Source organism: Physella acuta, unplaced genomic scaffold (assembly GCF_028476545.2).
Source record: "Physella acuta isolate Inbredline_101_S28 unplaced genomic scaffold, ASM2847654v3 ptg000200l, whole genome shotgun sequence".
Classification (NCBI taxonomy): Eukaryota; Metazoa; Mollusca; class Gastropoda; family Physidae; genus Physella; species Physella acuta.
Window position 1 is genome coordinate 1,764,891 of NW_026731719.1, and position 22,124 is coordinate 1,787,014.

The following is a 22,124-nucleotide window of genomic DNA, read 5'->3' on the forward strand; positions in this document are numbered from 1 at the left end:
CTGAAAACTGTTCATTTGAAGGAATTTAATATTTAAGAAATAAAAAAAAATTCTTTTTGATAAAAAGCATATGAAAGTATTTAATAGAATTGTTAGTTTTCGTCAAAGTTAATTTATTAACATATAATTATAAAAAAACCTTCTTTACCTGACTTGGCAAGATAGAAATCCTAAATAATTGTTTGTTAGTTTCTCACTTATTAAAACAACCTAGCGTTTAATTTTAAATGAGTTTAACCTGCACCACAGCCCCACCCCCTGTCGAATTGTTCTGACGTGTTTTCCAGCCCTACGTCACCCAGTGGGAGGCGGGTCAACCAACAGACCCACTCATCAATCGGTGCGTGGTTCTAATTGCTAATGAGAGCCACCATGTTTGGCGGAGTGTGGAGTGTACTGACCTCGTGCCGGGTGTACTGTGTCAGCGGAATAAAAGTAGGTCACATGAGTGTAGCATTTAACATAACCGTAAAGTAGGTCATTGGGATGTCACAGTTAAACGAGTGCTAAAGTAGGTCATTGTCAGAATTTAACTTAATAAAGTAGGTCACTTTGCATACCAGTTAAACCTGTTTAAAGTAGGTCATCGAAGTCTCATAGCTAAACTAGATTTGAGGTTGGTCACTTGGTTTAAGACTATTACAGTCTTACTTTTATGAGTAGTTCTCTGAGGTTTTATATTCACACGTTCAATGAACATTTTTACATTGGAAGAGCTGACAAAAATGTTAAAACGCGATGGTTGAACTGTCCAAGCATAGCAAACTACTTACGTTACAAGAGTTAATGAAACCGTTCGTTGGGTCTCACATTTAAACTTAAGAAAGTAGGTTACTCTGCCTTTAACAGTTAATCCCAATTTAAAGTAGGTCATTGTAGTGTCAATGGGTGCCACAGAATAAAGTAGGTCACTACGTTAGTGTAAAAGTATGTCCCTAGGATGTTACAGTCCAACTTTTAAACTTTGTGTGTGTGTTATATCCTATATGTGCATACGTCAACATTAGATGACGACAAATAATGTTAAATGGCGAAAATTGATGCCTGGGTAGTTCTGTATTGGCAAATTGTAAACTTGTATTGTGTTTGCTATAGCACAGAAGTTGACATTTTCTAAATGAAATAACTTATTTTCACACACTTTTATATTTATTTTCTTTAATATATTTTATCTACAGCCGTCACACATACAATAGAAGGTAAGTTTTTTCTTTTGGTTTAAAATACTTTAAATATCGTAACACAGTAGGGCTAATTTTTTTTTGGCTTGAAATTATTTGGATACTGTTACACAATATATAGTTGGATATTGTTACACAATATATAGTTTTCTGTTTAAAATAATATAAATTTTTTTAGACTTGTAGTGTGATCTATACACACGCCTCATACAACAGCTAAACGAATTTCAAAATAAAATATGTTAAGGCGAAACTTACATTAATTATGTAACAACAACCAGTTTGACAAATAAATAACACATTAAGAGATGCCATAACAAGGATATACAAACTTGTTACAAAAAAGCAGGTCTGTTATTAATTTCTGAGACTCACAGAACAAACTTGCCCCTTTTACTATTTTGTTAATTTAAATCTAAAGTAATCGTTTCACCATTATGTGTAGCAAAGTGTACAAATCTAAAACAATCTTTTCACAATACGATGAAACAAAGTGTTCAAATCTAAAGTAATCATTTCACCATTATATGTGTCAAAGTGTACAAATCTAAAACAATCTTTTCACAATACGATGAAACAAAGTGTTCAAGTCTAAAGTAATCGTTTCACCATCAGATGGGGCAATGTTTTCATCACAATGAATGGACCATTTAATACTGCAGATCCGTACAGTGAAAAATGTGGCCAATCTTGGGTTGAAAGGTCAGGGACAGACTTTTGTTACCAGTTTAGAGACTTGAGCACAACATGGGATGAAGCAGTGATGATTTGCAGCAACCAGAATGGGAGCTTGGCCAGCATCACGTCACAGGAGGAACAGAGGTTTATAGAAGGTATAATTATCTTAAGATTGTAATCGACTAATGAGTATTATATAAGTGAGTCATTATAATCTTAAGTTTTCAAAATACATTTTTTAAAAAGTATACTAATAAGGACCGGTACCCTAAAACATTTTACTAGCTCTAGTGGTATCAAATTAAATGGAATGTTAACTGTAAATATAACGATGAAGGCCTATTTACATTTACACTGAGTAACAATGTTAAAATGTCAATAAAAACCAACTAACCAACGGACCAACCGACCAACCGCTCAAATAACCAACCAACCAACCGACCAACTGACTAAATAACCAAATAACCAAATGACCCACTGATCCACTGACTCACTGACACACTAACCCACTAACCAACTGACCAACTGACCTACTAACCCACTAACCTACTGACCAACTGACCAACTGACCAACTGACCTACTAACTCACTGATCAATCGACCAACTGACCCACTAACCCACTGACCTACTGACCCTCCCACCCATTGAGCAGAACGTCTAAGTGTGAAGGATGGAGTGGGGTTGTGGTTAGGCGCCCATGAAAAGTACAAGGAGTATGGCTGGACGTGGTTGGATGGCGCTCCTTTTGTATTCAAGAACTGGCAGCCAGGTTTGTAGGGTTGTATGTTGGTGGGGTTGTAGGTGTGTGGTGTTGTGGGGTTGTATTTGTGGGGTTGTAGGGTGGTTTGGGGTTGTAGGATTGTATGTTTGTGGGGTTGTGGGGTTGTATGTTTGTATGTTTGTAGGGTTGTATGTTTGTGGGGTTGTTGGTTTGTGGAGTTCTTGGGTTGTATTTGTGGGGTTGTATGGTTGTATGTTTGTGGGGTTGTAGGTTTATGGAGTATTTTATTTGTGGTATTCTAAATTAAATTTATTGAGTTGACAGAAAAAGTGTATAATTTTTGCTTGTTCTCGTTCTGGTAAAATACCTTTTTTTGTTAGATCAATCACGTCCCATGTAAATCACTAACGTAAAACTAAACAATGTAAAATTATTTATCTCATGACCTAGCCGTTTATACACTCCACATCACAACCTGCGCCGTCATATCCACATCCACTAAAATGTGGCAGAAAAGAAGTTGTTCTAATCCACATGGATTCATCTGCAAGAAGAAAGGTGAGAGGTTCACATTCTTAATTAAACTAACTCATTAATAATCAACTTATTAAATGAAACAACGATTGAGCCAAGCTAATTATCGTAATCTTTACCACGACTGGTTCAAGATAGTAAGCTTAATCTTGACATGGACTGGTTCAAGTTAATGAACTTAATCTTGACATGGACTGGTTCACGTTAATGAACTTAATCTTGACCTTGCGGCTTGATATGACTGTTGTTGTTCTCCCTCTACAGTGGGTGATGCTGCCGTGACCATAGAGGTACAAACTACACCTCCAGGAGTGTCAGGTCAGTTAAAAACATAAATTATAAATAACTCGTTTCTTCTTTGATCAACGATTTCCTACATTCGTCAATGTTTCTCTACAAATAAAATTACTACTTAATGAAACAAACATAAATCGACAAGCACGTTCTGGATTAATTAACATCTGCTCTTTAACAGTGATTATCACATCACTGAATGATACCCTGAATTCGTCAGTCCCTTCAGTATAACTCCTATCCCTAAATGAGTCTGCGAAAAACGCCCGAAAGACATTTGCACGAATGTCGTGTGTCCGAAGGCCGTGTTTCTATTTGTGCAAACGTCCATTTGTGAAAACAGTCTTAGAGCAATCGTCCGTTAGGAAAAAAAAAAACGTCCTTCAGTCTCACGGCATTCGGGCTAGTGTCTTGCGGGCAATCGCCCGAAACCCCACACCCCACTAACCAACCCTACACCCCACTAACCAACCTTCACCACAGCCCACTAACCAACCTTCATTACACCCCACTAACCAACCCTACACCCCACTAACCAACCTTCACCACAGCCCACTAACCAACCCTACACCGCACTAACCAACCTTCCCCACACCCCACTAACCAACCTTCCCCACAGCCCACTAACCAACCCTACACCCAACTAACCAACCTTCACCACACCCCACTAACCAACCCTACACCCCACTAACCAACCTTCACCACAGCCCACTAACCAACCCTACACCGCACTAACCAACCTTCCCCACACCCCACTAACCAACCTTCCCCACAGCCCACTAACCAACCCTACACCCAACTAACCAACCTTCACCACACCCCACTAACCAACCTTCACCACACCCCACTAACCAACCTTCACCACACCCCACTAACCAACCTTCACCACACCCCACTAACCAACCTTCACCACAACCCACTAACCAACATTTATCACACCCCACTAACCAACCACACCCCACTAACCAACCTTGACCACACCCCCAGGGTCAGGCTAACCCCACTAACCAACCTTCACCACACCCCACTAACCAACCTTCACCACACCCAACTAACCAACCTTCACCACACCCCACTAACCAACCCTACACCCCACTAACCAACCTTCACCACAGCCCACTAACCAACCCTACACCGCACTAACCAACCTTCCCCACACCCCACTAACCAACCTTCCCCACAGCCCACTAACCAACCCTACACCCAACTAACCAACCTTCACCACACCCCACTAACCAACCTTCACCACACCCCACTAACCAACCTTCACCACACCCCACTAACCAACCTTCACCACACCCCACTAACCAACCTTTACCACACCCCACTAACCAACCTTGACCACAACCCACTAATCAACCTTGACCACACCCCCAGGGTCAGGCTACATGGGCTGTCCAGCAGGATGGGACCTGTACAACAGCCAGTGCTACATGACCCAGGTCCAGCACGTGACGTGGAGTGAGGCACAAGCCTGGTGTAAAGATCAAAACTCACATCTCGCTAAACTTGAATCGTTCAGGGAGAACTTCTTCCTCTGGGGCAGTTTACCGCAAAGTTTGTTTTCTTTACCTCAAAGTTTGTTTTCTTTACCTCAAAGTTTGTTTTCTTTACCTAGGAGTTTGTTTTCTTTAAAGTTTGTTTTCTTTACCTCAAAGTTTGTTTTCTTTACCTTAAAGTTTATTTTCTTTACCTCAAAGTTTGTTTTCTTTACGTCAAAGTTTGTTTTCTTTAAAGTTTGTTTTCTTTACCTCAAAGTTTATTTTCTTTACCTAGGAGTTTGTTTTCTTTAAAGTTTGTTTTCTTTACCTCAAAGTTTGTTTTCTTTAAAGTTTGTTTTCTTTACTTCAAAGTTTGTTTTCTTTACATAGTAGTTTGTTTTCTTTAAAGTTTGTTTTCTTTACCTGAAAGTTTGTTTTCTTTACGTCAAAGTTTGTTTTCTTTACCTCAAAGTTTGTTTTCTTTACTTCATAGTTTGTTATCTTTACCTCATAGTTTGTTTTCTTTACTTCATAGTTTGTTTTCTTTACCTGAAAGTTTGTTTTCTTTACCTCAAAGTTTGTTTTTTTTACCTCAAAGTTTGTTTTCTTTACGGTAAAGTTTGTTTTTTTTACCTCAAAGTTTGTTTTCTTTAACTCAATGTTTGTTTTCTTTACTTCATAGTTTGTTTTCTTTACCTGAAAGTTTGTTTTCTTTACCTCAAAGTTTGTTTTGTTTACCTCAAAGTTTGTTTTCTTTACCTCATAGTTTGTTTCCTTTACCTCAAAGTTTGTTTTCTGTACCTTATAGTTTCTTTTTACCTCAAAGTTTGTTTTCTTTACCTCAAAGTTTGTTTTCTTTACCTCAAAGTTTGTTTTCTTTACCTCAAAGTTTCTTTTTACCTCAAAGTTTGTTTTCTTTACCTCAAAGTTTCTTTATACCTCAAAGTTTGTTTTCTTTACCTCAAAGTTTGTTTTCTTTACCTCAAAGTTTGTTTTCTTTACCTCAAAGTTTCTTTTTACCTCAAAGTTTGTTTTCTTTACCTCAAAGTTTGTTTTCTTACCTCAAAGCTTGTTTTCTTTACCTTAAAGTGTTTTTTTCCCATTTACTGTTTCTTAATATAACTATCAATATAAAAAAAGGTAAGCAGTTGTTACAGATTTTATGCAAAGTTACATTGTTATATCGAATCCTGTCCATAAATCCTTCTCCAATTACACAAATCCCTGCTCCCACACATCCCTGCTCCCATTACACAAATCACTGCTCCCATTATATACATCCCTGCTCCCATTTTATACATCCCTGCTCCCATTATACACATCCCTGCTCCCATTATAAACATCCCTGCTCCCTTATATTCCTGCTCCCATTATACACATCCCTGCTCCCATTTCAGCCAGCCCAGAAAGCGGATTCTGGATCGGTTTGAAAAAAAACCATTCGGACAAAATCTTTCGATGGACGGACAACTCTGCTGCATCACTCACAAACTGGAACTATGATTCTCAAATCACTCAGATCTCATTGACAAGTGTGGGGCCGTGTGTTGCTGTGAACACGAGGGTCGGTATATCATCCAGTTAAAGACTACCACACCTATCATCCAGTTAAAGACTACCACACCTATCACCCAATTAAAGACTACCACACTTATCATCCAGTTAAAGACTACCACGCCTATCACCCAATTAAAGGGCTCCACTCTTACAATAAAATTAAAAAGCTCCTCTCCTATAATCCACTTAAAGAGCTCAACTCTTATAATCCAATTAAAGACTTTCACTCATTGTTTTTAGATTACCTATTTTATTTTAGGCGTCGAGCAAATTTCGAATATATGGGCTATTCTTCCGTTTAATATTACTATTATGAAATCAGTACTTGACTACTTAAAATGTAAAAATAAAGACAGAACAGAAACATGTCTACATATTTTAAAACCTAGAGAGTAAGCTTTCAGATTTAAAAAAATTAAAACCTAGAGTGTAAGCTTTGAGATTAAATTTTTTTTTAAAACCTAGAGAGTAAGCTTTGAGATTTAAAAAATTTAAAACCTAGAGTGTAAGCTTTGAGATTAAATTTTTTTATAAAACCTAGAGTGTATAAGCTTTGAGATTTAATCCCATCCTTAAAATTTGGGACAGGATGGGAAATGGGATGAAGTTGACTGTAACACCAAGATGGCGGGATACGTCTGTATGAGACCAGCTGAAACACTGAGTTATCCTTCCTTGCCCTTCTACAGGGTCGGATGTAGTTATGTAAGTTGATTGGGTGTGTGGTAAGTTGATAAAATGCTGTGGTAAGTTGATTAAATGCTGTGGTAAGTTGATTGATTAACTGCTGTGGTAAATTGATTAACTGCTGTGGTAAGTTGATTGAGTGTGTGGTAAGTTGATTAACTGCTATGGTAAGTTGATTGGATGTGTGGTAAGTTGTTTGGCTTCTTCTTCTTAAGAACTTGATTCGTTTCTAAGAAAATTTAATTAGCTTAAGAGGTAATTTGATTGCTTAAGTTGGGAATCTAATTACTTTGCTAGTGGTAGTCGATTGACAACTGAAACAAGTTAAATAGCAGCTGTGTTAATTTCATTCTAATACTCCATTTTGAGAGCATTATTCATTTTTTAAATACATTTGACTATCCTTACATTAAATTAACTGCTTTGTTTGACACTTCTGGTCTGTACAGGACAGCTTCGGTTACGGGCCTTCGTGTTTCACAGTTTATGACGCGGAGAAGACCTGGGATGACGCCCAGTCTTCCTGTCAGTCAGTCAAAGGTCATCTGGCAGTCATTCCTGATGGGTGAGTTCTGCTCAGACAAATAGGATCTTTTTGTGGAAAATGGCAGTTTAAAAATGTGTAGATAATTTTTGAAATGTTATCGAGATTTTCAATGTCACTTACTGGACAGTTAGAAGAAAAAAAACGTTGCTGTAGTTCTTAAAGTCTGTTTGTTGTTGTAGAACTATATCGTCTGTCTGTTGTTGTAGTATCATAACGTATGTTGTTGTAGCACCATAACGTCTGTTGTTGTAGTACCATAACGTCTATTATTGTAGTACCATAACATCTGTCTGTTGTTGTAGTACCATAACGTCTATTATTGTAGTACCAAAACGTCTGTTGTTGTAGTACCATAACGTCTGTTGTTGTAGTACCATAACGTCTGTTGTTGTAGTACCATAACGTCTGTTGCTGTAGTACCATAACGTCTGTTGTTGTTGCTGTAGTACCATAACGTCTGTCTGTTCCTGTAGTACCATAACTTCTGTTGTTGTTGCTGTAGTACCATAACGTCTGCTGTTGTAGTACCATAATTTCTGCTGTTGTCGCCAGTCAAACGAATGCCTTCATCAAGTCCCAGCTACCGGAAGAAAGAAGTTCCTACTGGATCGGTTTGTCAACTACCAGTGACAGCATCGCTTGGGTCAATGACCAGATTATCACCTATCTTCCAATTAGCCTTGTGTCCAGCTGTAATACCAGAACATTTTACTTTCTCGTTAATTTTTTATTTATTTAAAGCATATTTAAAATCGGATATTTATATAATAAAATAATCTATTTCTATCTTGGTTGAGTGAAGAAAAACAAAATTAAATTTATATTACAAAGGTTTAGCTCTCAGTTGTATAGTTGGTTACTTAAGCTCAGGGATAACTAATTTCTTAATGTCGTCTTTGGTCAAACACCTTACTGTGTTTTTTTTTGGTGTTGGGAAACTCGCTGAATAAGGGAATGTCGCAGTTCGCTAAATTAGGGGATTTGGTAGTTGGTTAAATTAGGGAGTGTGGTAGTTTGTTAAATTAGGGAGTGTGGTAGTTTGTTAAATTAAGGAATGTGGTAGTTGGTTAAATTAGGGAGTGTGGTAGTTTGTTAAATTACGAACTCTCCCAGTTGATTTATTTGAGGAATGTAGCAATTGGTTAAATTAGGGAATGTGGTAGTTTGTTAAATTACGAACTCTCCCAGTTGATTTAATTAAGGAATGTAGCAATTGGTTAAATCCGGGAATGTGGTAGTTTGTTAAATTACGAACTCTCCCAGTTGATTTAATTAAGGAATGTAGCAATTGGTTAAATCCGGTAATGTGGTAGTTTGTTAAATTACGAACTCTCCCAGTTGATTTAATTAAGGAATGTAGCAATTGGTTAAATTAGGGAGTGTGGTAGTTTGTTAAATTACGAACTCTCCCAGTTGATTTATTTGAGGAATGTAGCAATTGGTTAAATTAGGGAATGTGGTAGTTTGTTAAATTACGAACTCTCCCAGTTGATTTATTTGAGGAATGTAGCAATTGGTTAAATTAGGGAATGTGGTAGTTTGTTAAATTACGAACTCTCCCAGTTGATTTAATTAAGGAATGTAGCAATTGGTTAAATCCGGGAATGTGGTAGTTTGTTAAATTACGAACTCTCCCAGTTGATTTAATTAAGGAATGTAGCAATTGGTTAAATCCGGGAATGTGGTAGTTTGTTAAATTACGAACTCTCCCAGTTGATTTAATTGAGGAATGTAGCAATTGGTTAAATCAGGGAATGTCGTATTTAGTTACATTGGAGCATGTGCCAGTGGATAAGGAATATTTTGGCTGGTCAAATCTGAGTGTGTTGCTTTGGTTGTATGATAGGATGGACTATACTTACAAAAGTACATTTTCCTAAAGTTCGAATGTTTGTGTATGTATGTGTCTGTGTGTGTGTATGTTTGTGTCTCTTTGTGTGTTTGTGTATGCATGTGTATGTGTGTGTCTCTGTGTGTGTTTGTGTATGTATGTGTATGTGTGTGTCCTCTGTGTGTGTTCGTGTATGTATGTGTATGTGTGTGTGTATGTATGTATGTGTGTGTCTCTCTCTCTCTCTCTGTGTTTGTGTATGAATGTGTATGTGTGTTTGTCTGTATGTATGTGTATGTATGTGTATGTGTGTGTGTCTGTATGTATGTGTGTGCGTCTCTCTGTGTGAAGCGCCAAACCCCACTCGCTGTACAAGTGTTTTCTCCCATCTCTTATTCCTCTCGTACATTTATGATCGCAGACGTATCCCTCAACGCCTGTTACGTCATGGACTCTTCTGCCTGGTTAAACAGCTGGTACGATAGAGAATGTGATGGTAACGAATCTTTTATCTGTCAGTCAAGTCGCCAAGGGTACATCAGACCATCGGTCACGACATCCACGTCATCCACACAGACGTGTCCACAGAACTGGAAGCTGTTTGGGGACCGCTGCTATTACGTAATATAAATTAATAAATAAATAAATAGATATGCATATTATATACATCTATAAATGTATATATGTATATATACTTTTAAATTCATTTATGCAGATACATTTACATATATATATATATATATATATATATATATATATATATATATATATATATATATATATATATATATATATATATATGTGTGTGTGTGTGTGCCAGTATTTTTTAAAAAGTTTAGTAACATACCTGTTTTCTTATCCCACATATGTCTGCGTAATCATTAAATCATGTATATTAATCTCAGAGCTATCAACACAATCATTTATTAATGATCGTAATTCAAGACTTTAAAGCAAGGAGCATCGTCATTAATTAATACCTCGTTGAAAACAATTTTTATTCAGAACATTCTTGTTAAAATAACCTTACACAGAATGACCTTGTTAAAGTAACCTTGCAAATAATGACCTTGTTAAAATAATCTTGCAAATAATAACCTTGTTAAAATAACCTTGCATATAATGACTTTGTTAAAATAACCTTGCAAATAATAACCTTGTTAAAATAACCTTGCAAATAATGACCTTGTTAAAATAATCTTGCAAATAATAACCTTGTTAAAATAACCTTGCATATAATGACCTTGTTAAAATAACCTTGCAAATAATAACCTTGTTAAAATAACCTTGCAAATAATAACCTTGTTAAAATAACCTTGCATATAATGACCTTGTAAAAATAACCTTGCAAATAATAACCTTGTTAAAATAACCTTGGAAATAATAACCTTGTTAAAATAACCTTGCAAATAATAACCTTATTAAAATAACCTTGCATATAATGACCTTGTTAAAATAACCTTGCAAATAATAACCTTGTCAAAATAAACTTGTATATAATGACCTTGTTAAAATAACCTTGCACATAATGACCTTGTTAAAATAACCTTGCAAATAATAACCTTGTCAAAATAACCTTGCATATAATGACCTTGTAATAATAAACTTGCAAATAATAACCTTGTTTACATAACTTTGCAAATTATACCCTTGTTAAAATTACCTTGTTAAAATAACCCTTCACATAATAACCCTTCACATAATAACCTTATTAAAATAACCTTGTTAAAATAACCTTGCATATAATGACCTAGTTAAAATAACATTGTAGATAGTGACCTTGTAAAAATAACCTTGCACGAAATAACTTTGTTAAAATATCCTTGAAAAAAATGACCTTGTTAAAATAACCTTACGCAGAATGATCTTGTTAAAATAACCTGGCACTTAATAACGTTGTTAAAATAACCTTGCATATAATGACCTTGTTAAAATAACCTTTCACATAGTGACCTTGTTAAAATAACCTTTCACATAGTGACCTTGTTAAAATAACCTTGCATTTAGTGACCTTGTTAAAATAACCTTTCACATAGTGACCTTGTTAAAATAACCTTGCATATAGTGACCTTGTTAAAATAACCTTGCATTTAGTGACCTTGTTAAAATAACCTTGCATATAGTGACCTTGTTAAAATAACCTTGCATATAGTGACCTTGTTAAAATAACCTTGCATATAGTGACCTTGTTAAAATAACCTTGCATTTAGTGACCTTGTTAAAATAACCTTTCACATAGTGACCTTGTTAAAATAACCTTTCACATAGTGACCTTGTTAAATATTTACCTGCAGATCTCCCTGGACAAGCAGAGCATGCGAGATGCCGAGAGGGCCTGCCAGAGTTTTGGCACTAGCCTAGCCAGCATCCACACTGACCACCAGACGATTCTACTCACCTATGAATTCTCCAGGTTAAGGTAAGGTTAACGTCCTACGTGCATTAGGTAGATTTTCATCTAAACTCTCTGGATTTAGGAGGGTTAGGTTTGACGTCCTACGTGCATTTGGTAGTTTTAACTTTCGTCTAAACTGTCTATATTTTGGCAGTTTTAGGATTTGTAGCGATCATGCATTCTAGTTGTCTAAGCGTTATATATTTAGGCTAAAACGTTATAAGCAACAAGGCATGTTAAGACCTGTTAAGAAGTGGGCATGGGTTAGTACAGCCGGGAACAACTGTAAAGCACACATTGGTAAATGTGCGGTACACAGCTTCTAACAATTCCTTAAATAACATTTGTTTCTACAAATGTTTCAAATACTTAGAATATTAATGAAAAAATACCATGTTATACGGAGCACATCTAGAATTGTTATAGTTCACTCTGATTATGGACTTTGAATAACTTTTAAAGAATGAAAATCTGACTCCACAGTGATTCCAGAAGTTTCTGGATAGGCCTCTACATGGACAACGGATCCACAGGTCAGTTGATGGCAGTGTCTCATTGTTAACTTAATGACTCAAGGCTAAAACTTTACTAAGTGACTCAAAACTAAAATTTAGCAAATTTAAAAACTGAAATTGAAAAAAATTGAAAATGTAACGAAGAAAGTTAAAAAAAAACTGATCCTTTAGTTAGAAAGTAAAAAAAAAAAAACAACTAATCCTTTAGAAAGTTAAAAGCTGAAGTATTTATATGCTCTCTTAAAACTGAAACTTAACAAAGAAATTACCTTTAAAATATCCGGGCAATTTTCTATGGAGGCCTTGAACATCATTTTAGCATTTTTTGCCTTCGTGCATGAAAATTGTTTTATTATTCATCCAAATTAATAAAATCCATAAACCAAGATTTCCGGGAATTATTACCCTCTACTCAAAATCTTTATTTAAATTAAGGCTATACACAATCAAGGATCTATCTAAATTAATACCACACACAGCCCAAGATTTATTTTAAAAAATACTATCTAAAATACATCCATATTAACGCCATCAGCAGACCCGCAATAAATGAATACTATTCACAATCAAACTGTATCCATATCCATTTATCCATGTATCAACACCACCAGTCAATCGAAATTTTTGCCTTAGTCTACAGTTGGACGGACGGGTCTCCTGTGGACTACAACAGAGTGAGAACAGCGCGGACGTCTGAGACGACTGGCGACCCCAGCGAGTTGTGTTTTGATGTAAACGGTTTGCTAACCCTCCTTTGGTGTAAGGCTTGGGGTAGAAGTAGATATCTTTTAGCCAGTCAAATCTTTAGTGTAAAGCCTGGGGTAGAAGTAGATATCTTTTAGCCAATCAAATCTTTAGTGTAAGGCCCGGGGTAGAAGTAGATATCTTTTAGCCAATCAAATCTTTAGTGTAAGGGGTAGAAGTAGATATCTTTTAGCCAATCAAATCTTTAGTGTAAGGGGTAGAAGTAGATATCTTTTAGCCAAGCAAATCTTTAGTGTAAGGCCTGGGGTAGAAGTAGATATCTTTTAGCAAATCAAATCTTTAGTGTAAGGGGTAGAAGTAGATATCTTTTAGCCAGTCAAATCTTTAGTGTAAAGCCTGGGGTAGAAGTAGATATCTTTTAGCCAATCAAATCTTTAGTGTAAGGGGTAGAAGTAGATATCTTTTAGCCAACCAAATCTTTAGTGTAAGGGGTAGAAGTAGATATCTTTTAGCCAACCAAATCTTTAGTGTAAGGGGTAGAAGTAGATATCTTTTAGCCAACCAAATCTTTAGTGTAAGGGGTAGAAGTAGATATCTTTTAGCCAATCAAATCTTTAGTGTAAGGGGTAGAAGTAGATATCTTTTAGCCAAGCAAATCTTTAGTGTAAAGCCTGGGGTAGAAATAGATATCTTTTAGCCAACCAAATCTTTAGTGTAAGGGGTAGAAGTAGATATCTTTTAGCCAAGCAAATCTTTAGTGTAAGGGGTAGAAGTAGATATCTTTTAGCCAATCAAATCTTTAGTGTAAGTGGTAGAAGTAGATATCTTTTAGTCAATCAAATCTTTAGTGTAAGGGGTAGAAGTAGATATCTTTTAGCCAATCAAATCTTTAGTGTAAGGGGTAGAAGTAGATATCTTTTAGCCAATCAAATCTTTAGTGTAAGGGGTAGAAGTAGATATCTTTTAGCAAATCAAATCTTTAGTGTAAGGCCTGGGGTAGAAGTAGATATCTTTTAGCCAATCAAATCTTTAGTGACGTGAACAGAATATAAAGAATAAAATCTGGAGGTTTAATGTTTAAAAGAACAGGTTCAAGTTTAGCATCTAACATCACACCGTTTGGTACAAAGAAAAACATGCAAGATCAGTAAATAGAATGACATATAAATGTTTAGTACTTAAAATATCATCTAGAGGTTAAGTAAAATACCTAAAGTAACATGTAAAGGTTTAAAACCCTTTTAGAAGCAGAGTTTTTTCTCTCTGCGGGGGGGGGGAGACGGACTTCTCCCCACCAAATAAAGTCTACCGCCCCCCCCCCCCCCGAACGAAGTGGTTATTTTTTAGAAAATATATACCATTAATAGTGCCCCCCCCCGGAAATTTTAGTCCGACTGGTTATTTTTTAGAAAATTTATATACCAGAAATTTGAAATTGTGGGAAAGATAATTGTTTTAAAATTACGATTTACATTATAAATGCTTTACCTATTTACACATAAACATAAGGTAAAGGTTTCCTGATTTAACCAACACAGCTCATATTTATGATTTCTCAGATCTTTACATACAATTACATAACTCATCTTATAATGATGGCAGATTTATACCTACCATTACATAACTCATCTTTATAATTATGGTAGATTCATACCTACCATTACATAGCTCATCTGTATAACGATGGCATATTTATACCTACCATTTCATAACTCATCTTTATAATGATGGCATATTTATATCTACCATTACATAACTCATCTTTATAATGATGGCAGATTTATACCTACCATTACATAGCTCACCTTTACAAATTCCGTAGACCAATACCTGCCATTACTCATCTTATAAATTCCGCAGATCAATGTCTTTAGTTCCAGGTGGTCTACAGAAACGTGTTCACTGAAACAACGATACGCTTGCTCGCTCCCCGCAGGTGAGGCTGTTGTCAGAAGTCAATACTAATAATTATCATTAAAAAAGTTTTTAAAAACCCACGAGGGTTTTTAAAAACTTTTTTAATGGTAATTATTTTCTACTTTTTAGTCTTTGTCTGTTTGTTTGCATTCAAATCTCGCTATCGATTTTATCTTCTCGCATTCACTTTTTTTTTGGGTAAACGAAGACAACTCGTAAAAAACACGTGCCTTTTCCAATTTGCATAGGTTTGTACACAAACACCGCGTGACCACTACTCAGTAAGCCAAAAGAGGGAGAGTACCGAACCTTGTTTTCATCAAATTACAATTACTGGTTTATGTCCCTTTTCCCCACGATTTTTGTACAAATATATAGGGGTCTAAAATGATCAATAAAATGTTTCCATGGATCAATTTAGTAATAATAACAATTGAATATTGTATTGTCATCGGAAACAAAGCTTCCCTGAAAATTTCAGCGCGCTAGCTAACTGGGAAGTGCCCAAAATTTCGATCGCAAGATTTGATTTGACAACCAAACAAACAAACAAACAGACGCGAAAGCAAGTTAAAGAAAACGTGGGAAAATCAATCAACTTAGAGTTAAGAGATTACATTTATAAGTCGCAGGTAAAACTCATGGCTGTTAATTTGAAAGCTCCCGAGTTCAAAACCCCGGATAGTTGAGGCTTGATTGCTGGGGACAGAAACCCAGCTTGGAGATCAACTCCAAATTCAAACAACGGCTGCCTTGTAGTTTGTTCATGGACACGAGCCTTGAAGGCAATAAAAGCTGCCTGACATCTGTGCCAATAGCCTTTATAAATTGACACGTAATCCTTCATCATCTTTGAAGAAATCACTTCCAAATTACAATAATAACTAAGATTGATGATTCTGAAGTAAATGTCGTAACATCACTTTATTAAAATTATAATTTCATTTGTTGAAATTTAATGATTTAATTTTAATTCATAATAAAATGATAAAGAACTTTTGAGAAAAAACGTTTCAGCTTGCTAAAATTCTATTATGAAACTCTCTAGATAATGGCTATAAATATCTGACATGAGAAATTACTATTATTTGATACAGTACTCATAACACTAAATTATTAGATACACACGAAAGCACTGAGAGTTTGATAATATACTAATGATCTGTAATGTTTCAATGGCTTTCAGATTCAGTACATCATGTAAATAAGGTGATAGAAAGTCAACAAAAAGGTAATGTTAGGAATTACCAAGCTCCTGTAGACATTATGACACCTGTAGAATTTATATCACCTGTAGAATTTATGACATTGTAGACCTTATGCCACATGTTGAACATGACACCTTTGGATTATAGGTCACCTGTATAATGTAAGACACCTAAAAAACATGACACCGGTAGAATTTAGGACACATCAATTTAGATTACCTTATTTATATCAGTGGCGGAACTAGAAAAAAAGGGCCACCCCGCAAAGAATTATTTTGGGCCCCATATATATATATATATATATATATATATATATATATATATATATATATATATATATATATATATATATATATATATATATATATATATATATATATATATATATATGTGTGTGTGTGTGTGTGTGTGTGTGCCTTTGTATATAAACAAAATACGAAAATACCTACACAGTACTCATTTCGGGATTGTTCGATTTTTTTTTTTTAAATTAAAAATACTAAATTTTTTTTAAAGAAATTAAAACAAGTTACAAGAACACGTCACAATTCTGTGAGTGCTATTTTTTTTTTTTGCTGTGATCACTCTGTGAGTGCTATTTTTTTTTTAAATTAATAGTGACAATCGTAAACAGCGTAAAATCGAAGATCAGTCTCACTATCCACTCTGTGTGTGTTAGAGTGCTATTAGTCTGAAAATCTCTGCTTTAAATATATGTTTAATGCTTCCAGTATGTTGGTCGGTCAAAAGAATATGAAGCATGAAAGCTTTGTATGTGTAATGGTTTCCCGCGTTATGTTTATTTTCATGTTTTTTTTGTATTTATATTATTAGTTTTAAATACATTTCCGTTTTATGCTTTGTCATTCTTTATTATGAATTTTTTTAAATAATAATTAAGAGATGTAATTGCTTTTTAATTTGTTTAGTGCAATCTATTAAAAGGAGCTTAAGAGCACACATACTTGACTATTTGAAAAAGGGAAATAAGTCATGGAAGTGGTTTGAACGCTTGCCTGTCATTCACGCGATTTTCATACGAATTTTTCCGACAACAACGCGTGTTTGATTGTTGGAGAAAGAGGACCCGGGATGGTGTCTATAGAATAAAGATAATGAAACCGCAGCTACAGTATTCTTTTTACAAAACAACCATAAAGTCAAAAATGTATCAAGATTTTTTTTAACTAAAAAAATAAATTGATTATGGTCGGCTGTGGGCCCCTAAATGGCCCGGGCCCCCCCGCATTGCGGGGTCTGGCGGTACTGTAGTTCCGCCCCTGATTTATATTAAGCTCCTATCAAGACGACAGCAACTTAAAATCTTGAAATTTCCAGCATGTTCCGGCCCGTCCTGGACTTACTACAATGGGTTCTGCTACTACGTCAGTGCCGACCTCAGGGACTGGCATGGTGCCAGATCCACGTGCCTGTCGCTCGGAGCTGACCTGGTCAGCGTGCACTCACTGGACGAAGAACATGCTCTGTCCACTCTGGTACAGTTGAAATATTTCTATTGGTTTCCTTCTCACGTTTAGCCATGTAGATTCTAGTCAACATCGTTCGTAGAGGATAATTTGTTTACCTAAAATACAATATGATGGAAATGGACGTAAAATGACAGATAATCGCCAAAATAACTTGTCCAAATGAGCAGAAAGTTCGGTCAGAACGCAGAATAAGTTGGCCGACTGGGTTAAGTGGAATATTTTAGGCAGCTTTTTTACACGTTCTTTTTGGTCAATACAAGCAATGTCCCACATTCCGTCTTCAATACTAAGTTACTGCTACTTTAATATAACTTTTGGCATGTAATAAATCTTAGTTACATTTGAAAAAAGAAGTAATTTCATTAAATATTACACACGATTTTTCTTGGTTCCTATATTTATCTTCCAGCTTCATTTTATTTATCCACATAAATTATATTTCTCCACATAAATTATATTTATCCACACAAATTATATTTCTCCACTAAAATTATATTTATCCACATAAATAATATTTCTCCACTAAAATTGCATTTATCCACATACATTATATTTATCCACATACATTATATTTATCCACATAAATTATTATATTTATCCACATAAATTTACCCACAAATTTATCCACATAAATTTATCCACATAAATTATCAACAGACGAAAAGAGAGAAATGTGACTCTTCCTGGATAGGCCTGCAAGTGAATAGTCAAATGTATACGTAAGTATGGGGAATTTAAATATATATATATATATATATATATATATATATATATATATATATATATATATATATATATATATATATATATATATATATATATATATATATATATACATATATATATACATCAGATGGTCGGATGGTAGCCCTGTAGCATTCCTCAACTGGTTTATGTACCAAGATTATATCAATACCAAAAGTCTCCGTACTTGTGTTTATCAGAAATCGGGTAAGTCATATGGCTAGTACGCAAATCACAATATAAATCTTTAAGACGCTGTGGAAGCACAACATTTGTGATGTAAAAAGTTCATCTACTAAATGTCTCTGTTAGGTGTTTAAAGATCTTTCAGGCGAAATTACCGAGTCATGTTTTTTAATTAATCTTAGATGTCTGGTTGGACGAGTCGTGCACTGCTTTGACAAGGTTTGTGTGCAAGAGGAGAGGTCAAGAGGTCAATGACCCCTCCAGCAGCCCTACCCCAGCGACCAGCAGTCCGGGGTCTGGAACTACAGACACTGACCCAGGGGAAGATGGAATCTGTCCTCACAAGTTTTTCAGCTTAGGTCAGCAGTTTTATTTTGTTTTGGGACATGTATTGGCATCCAAATGTTTTGAGTTCGAATCTCTTTTGCGACTTTTGACTGAAGGACGTCCCTGAGCCAACTCAGCTTGGATGTGTACCTGACTTAGGTTGGTTAAAGTAAAGGCGACTTTGCTTAGTGCTGACAACACCATCCCCTTTATATGCCGAGGACAAGAAACATTACTCTACTTCATGTGCCAAATGGATCGCTAAGTCGAATGGGGAATCTTTACTTTTTACTTTCTCGTATATATGAATTATAGAGAAAGTCTTGTAATCGTGCAAAAAAAAAAAATCCCGACGTTTTACATCTTACTGATACGGAAAAACATAACTTTGCAATCTTGTCCGTATGCCTGTTTGTCTGTGTGTGTGTCTTTGTGTGTGTAAACACGATAACTTGAGTACCGTTACAGCTAGGTTGATGAAATTTCATATATTAGTATTTTATCAAAATCTTAGATCCGTATCAACTTTTGAGCGATTTCCGATAACCGGAAGTGGTACTTTTTCTACTTTGAATTTTTCAAAAGCCTATAACTTGAGTACTATTTCAGATAGATGAATGAAATTTCACATGTAATTAAAAAATCTAATTCTCTACCTTATGTCAAATTTTGAGTAAATTCCGTTGACCGGAAGTACTAATTTACGCTATTTCCGATTTCTAAAAAAACGCACGTAAATTTATAAAGTACTAATAATATTCCGCACTATTATGCACATTTTGTTTTGGCGTTCACTTGGTGCGCAATTCTTTTTTCTATGTGATTCTATTCTATTTTTAAAAGTTTAAGCAATTGAAAATCATGTCTATATTCCAAGTTATATAAGTATATTCGAGAAAGTTTCGGGGAGATCACTCCCGGTTTATTTTTACTGGCATACACTGTGTTAACATTACAACAAATTTCATGTGTCACGGTTACTCTTGTGTGTTGATTATTTGTTGGTTTTAAGCTTCGGTTCCATCTTGGACTTTAAATATAGTTGTTAAATCTCCACCAGCGGTCAGCAGGAAGTGCTATTACCTCAGTGACAAAAGACTGGACTGGTCAAGTGCCAGACAGGCCTGCAAGAACATGAGCACTGCCGTGAACGTCACGTTGGCATCAATAAACAGCCAGGTGGATCAAGGTGAGCACTAACTCACGTGCTAAAGTCACATTTACAATCCAGCACTAACTCACGTGCTAAAGTCACATTTACAATCCAGCACTAACTCACGTGCTAATGTCACATTTACAAACCAGCACTAAACACGCATGTCAAAACCACATGTTTTTAAATTGAACGTTACATTCAACTCACGAGTTTAGATAGGATGTTACATTTAACTCATGAATTTGTGTTTTCAGACATGGTCATCATGCTAGCGAGAGAATATAAACAAGATTTCTGGATTGGGTTCAATAACACAGACAGAAGCGAGTTCCAATGGGTGGATGGTTCACAGGTGACCTTCGTCAACTGGGGTCGCAGAGAGCCAAGGGTGCCATCCCATTACAGTTATTATGTTTCTGTGAGTTTCATTCTACACGCACTTCAACTCCCAGCTGTTTCATTCTACACGCACTTCAACTCCCAGCTGTTTCATTCTACACGCACTTCAACCCCCAGCTGTTTCATTCTACACGCACTTCAACCTCCAGCTGTTTCATTCTACACGCACTTCAACCCCCAGCTGTTTCATTCTACACGCACTTCAACCTCCAGCTGTTTCATTCTACACGCACTTCAACCCCCAGCTGTTTCATTCTACACGCACTTCAACCCCCAGCTGTTTCATTCTACACGCACTTCAACCTCCAGCTGTTTCATTCTACACGCACTTCAACCCCCAGCTGTTTCATTCTACACGCACTTCAACCTCCAGCTGTTTCATTCTACCCGCACTTCGACCCCCAGCTGTTTCATTCTACACGCACTTCAACCCCCCCCTGTTTCATTCTACCCGCACTTCGACCCCCAGCTGTTTCATTCTACACGCACTTCAACCTCCAGCTGTTTCATTCTACACGCACTTCAACCCCCCCCCCTGTTTCATTCTACACGCACTTCAACCTCCAGCTGTTTCATTCTACACGCACTTCAACCCCCCCCCCTGTTTCATTCTACACGCACTTCAACCCCCAGCTGTTTCATTCTACACGCACTTCAACCTCCAGCTGTTTCATTCTACACGCACTTCAACCCCCAGCTGTTTCATTCTACACTCAACATCAGACGAGTCCATCGCCCCACTTTATGTTTGTAAGAGGCCAGTATAGCCTACAAGAAAAGCACTTACATTATCTCATGTGCTGGGTAGATCTATAAAGAAAGTATTGTAAGCGTGCACAAGAATTAAATGAAATTGTCAACAGTTTTCGTGAACTAACACCTCCCCACTGTAAACTGTACGGAATATAAAGGATGTAATGTAAACGTGCTAACATCTACATAGACATTTTGAGAAATTTTGACGGTTTATAACCTCCCGGAGCCTTAAAACTTTTCAAACATGCCCTTCTGTGTGTGTTTGTGTGTATGTGTAGGTGTTTGTGTGTATGTGTAATTTCTCGAAAAACGAGCGGTTTTGTTTCAAACATACTTACCATTTCTATAGCCAGATTCCACTAGATGTACCATCCCAACCCTAGCCATTTATGGTACCTGATTGCTGTTTTATTTAAATTAATAAAGTTTAACCTGAGTAGTATATTAGGTCCCTTTTGGGTCGGTTTTTTGGCGCAGGTGGTGGTGGGGATGTACAATGACATATAGTAAAATACTCCCACCACCAGGTGGTGGTGGTGGTGGTGGATGTACAATGACATATAGTAAAATACTCCCAGCCTGGGGCTGGCGGATGTGGAGGAGCGGTGGTGGTGGTGGTGGTGGCGGGACAACGACATATAGTAAAATACTACGCCAACTGGGGTTGGCGCAGGTGGTGGGGAAGTAGGTCACCTTTTTGTGACCTTGTGACGTAATCATTGACCTTGTGACGTAATCAGTCACATTGTGACGTCATCACTGTCCTAGTTACGTAATTTTAATGCGTTTTTTAATGAGTTTTAATGAGTTTTTA

General features: G+C 36.2%; 1 protein-coding gene across 1 annotated transcript in view; it reads left to right on the plus strand.

Annotated features, from left to right (window-relative positions):
- The window catches only part of LOC131937136 (C-type mannose receptor 2-like), a 36,613-nt gene extending 15,292 nt beyond the window's left edge, over nt 1-21,321 (plus strand). Inside the window, exons 14-29 of the mRNA XM_059294327.1 lie at nt 1,844-2,014; nt 3,380-3,433; nt 4,787-4,966; nt 6,288-6,454; nt 7,036-7,152; nt 7,584-7,699; nt 8,234-8,373; nt 9,934-10,133; nt 11,807-11,931; nt 12,391-12,440; nt 17,591-17,748; nt 18,687-18,693; nt 18,855-19,031; nt 20,060-20,188; nt 20,410-20,573; nt 21,220-21,321. Coding sequence (XP_059150310.1) covers nt 1,844-2,014; nt 3,380-3,433; nt 4,787-4,966; nt 6,288-6,454; nt 7,036-7,152; nt 7,584-7,699; nt 8,234-8,373; nt 9,934-10,133; nt 11,807-11,931; nt 12,391-12,440; nt 17,591-17,748; nt 18,687-18,693; nt 18,855-19,031; nt 20,060-20,188; nt 20,410-20,573; nt 21,220-21,321 — 2,057 coding nt within the window. The remainder of the gene's footprint in view (nt 1-1,843; nt 2,015-3,379; nt 3,434-4,786; nt 4,967-6,287; nt 6,455-7,035; nt 7,153-7,583; nt 7,700-8,233; nt 8,374-9,933; nt 10,134-11,806; nt 11,932-12,390; nt 12,441-17,590; nt 17,749-18,686; nt 18,694-18,854; nt 19,032-20,059; nt 20,189-20,409; nt 20,574-21,219) is intronic.
- Nucleotides 21,322-22,124: the final 803 nt, after the last annotated feature.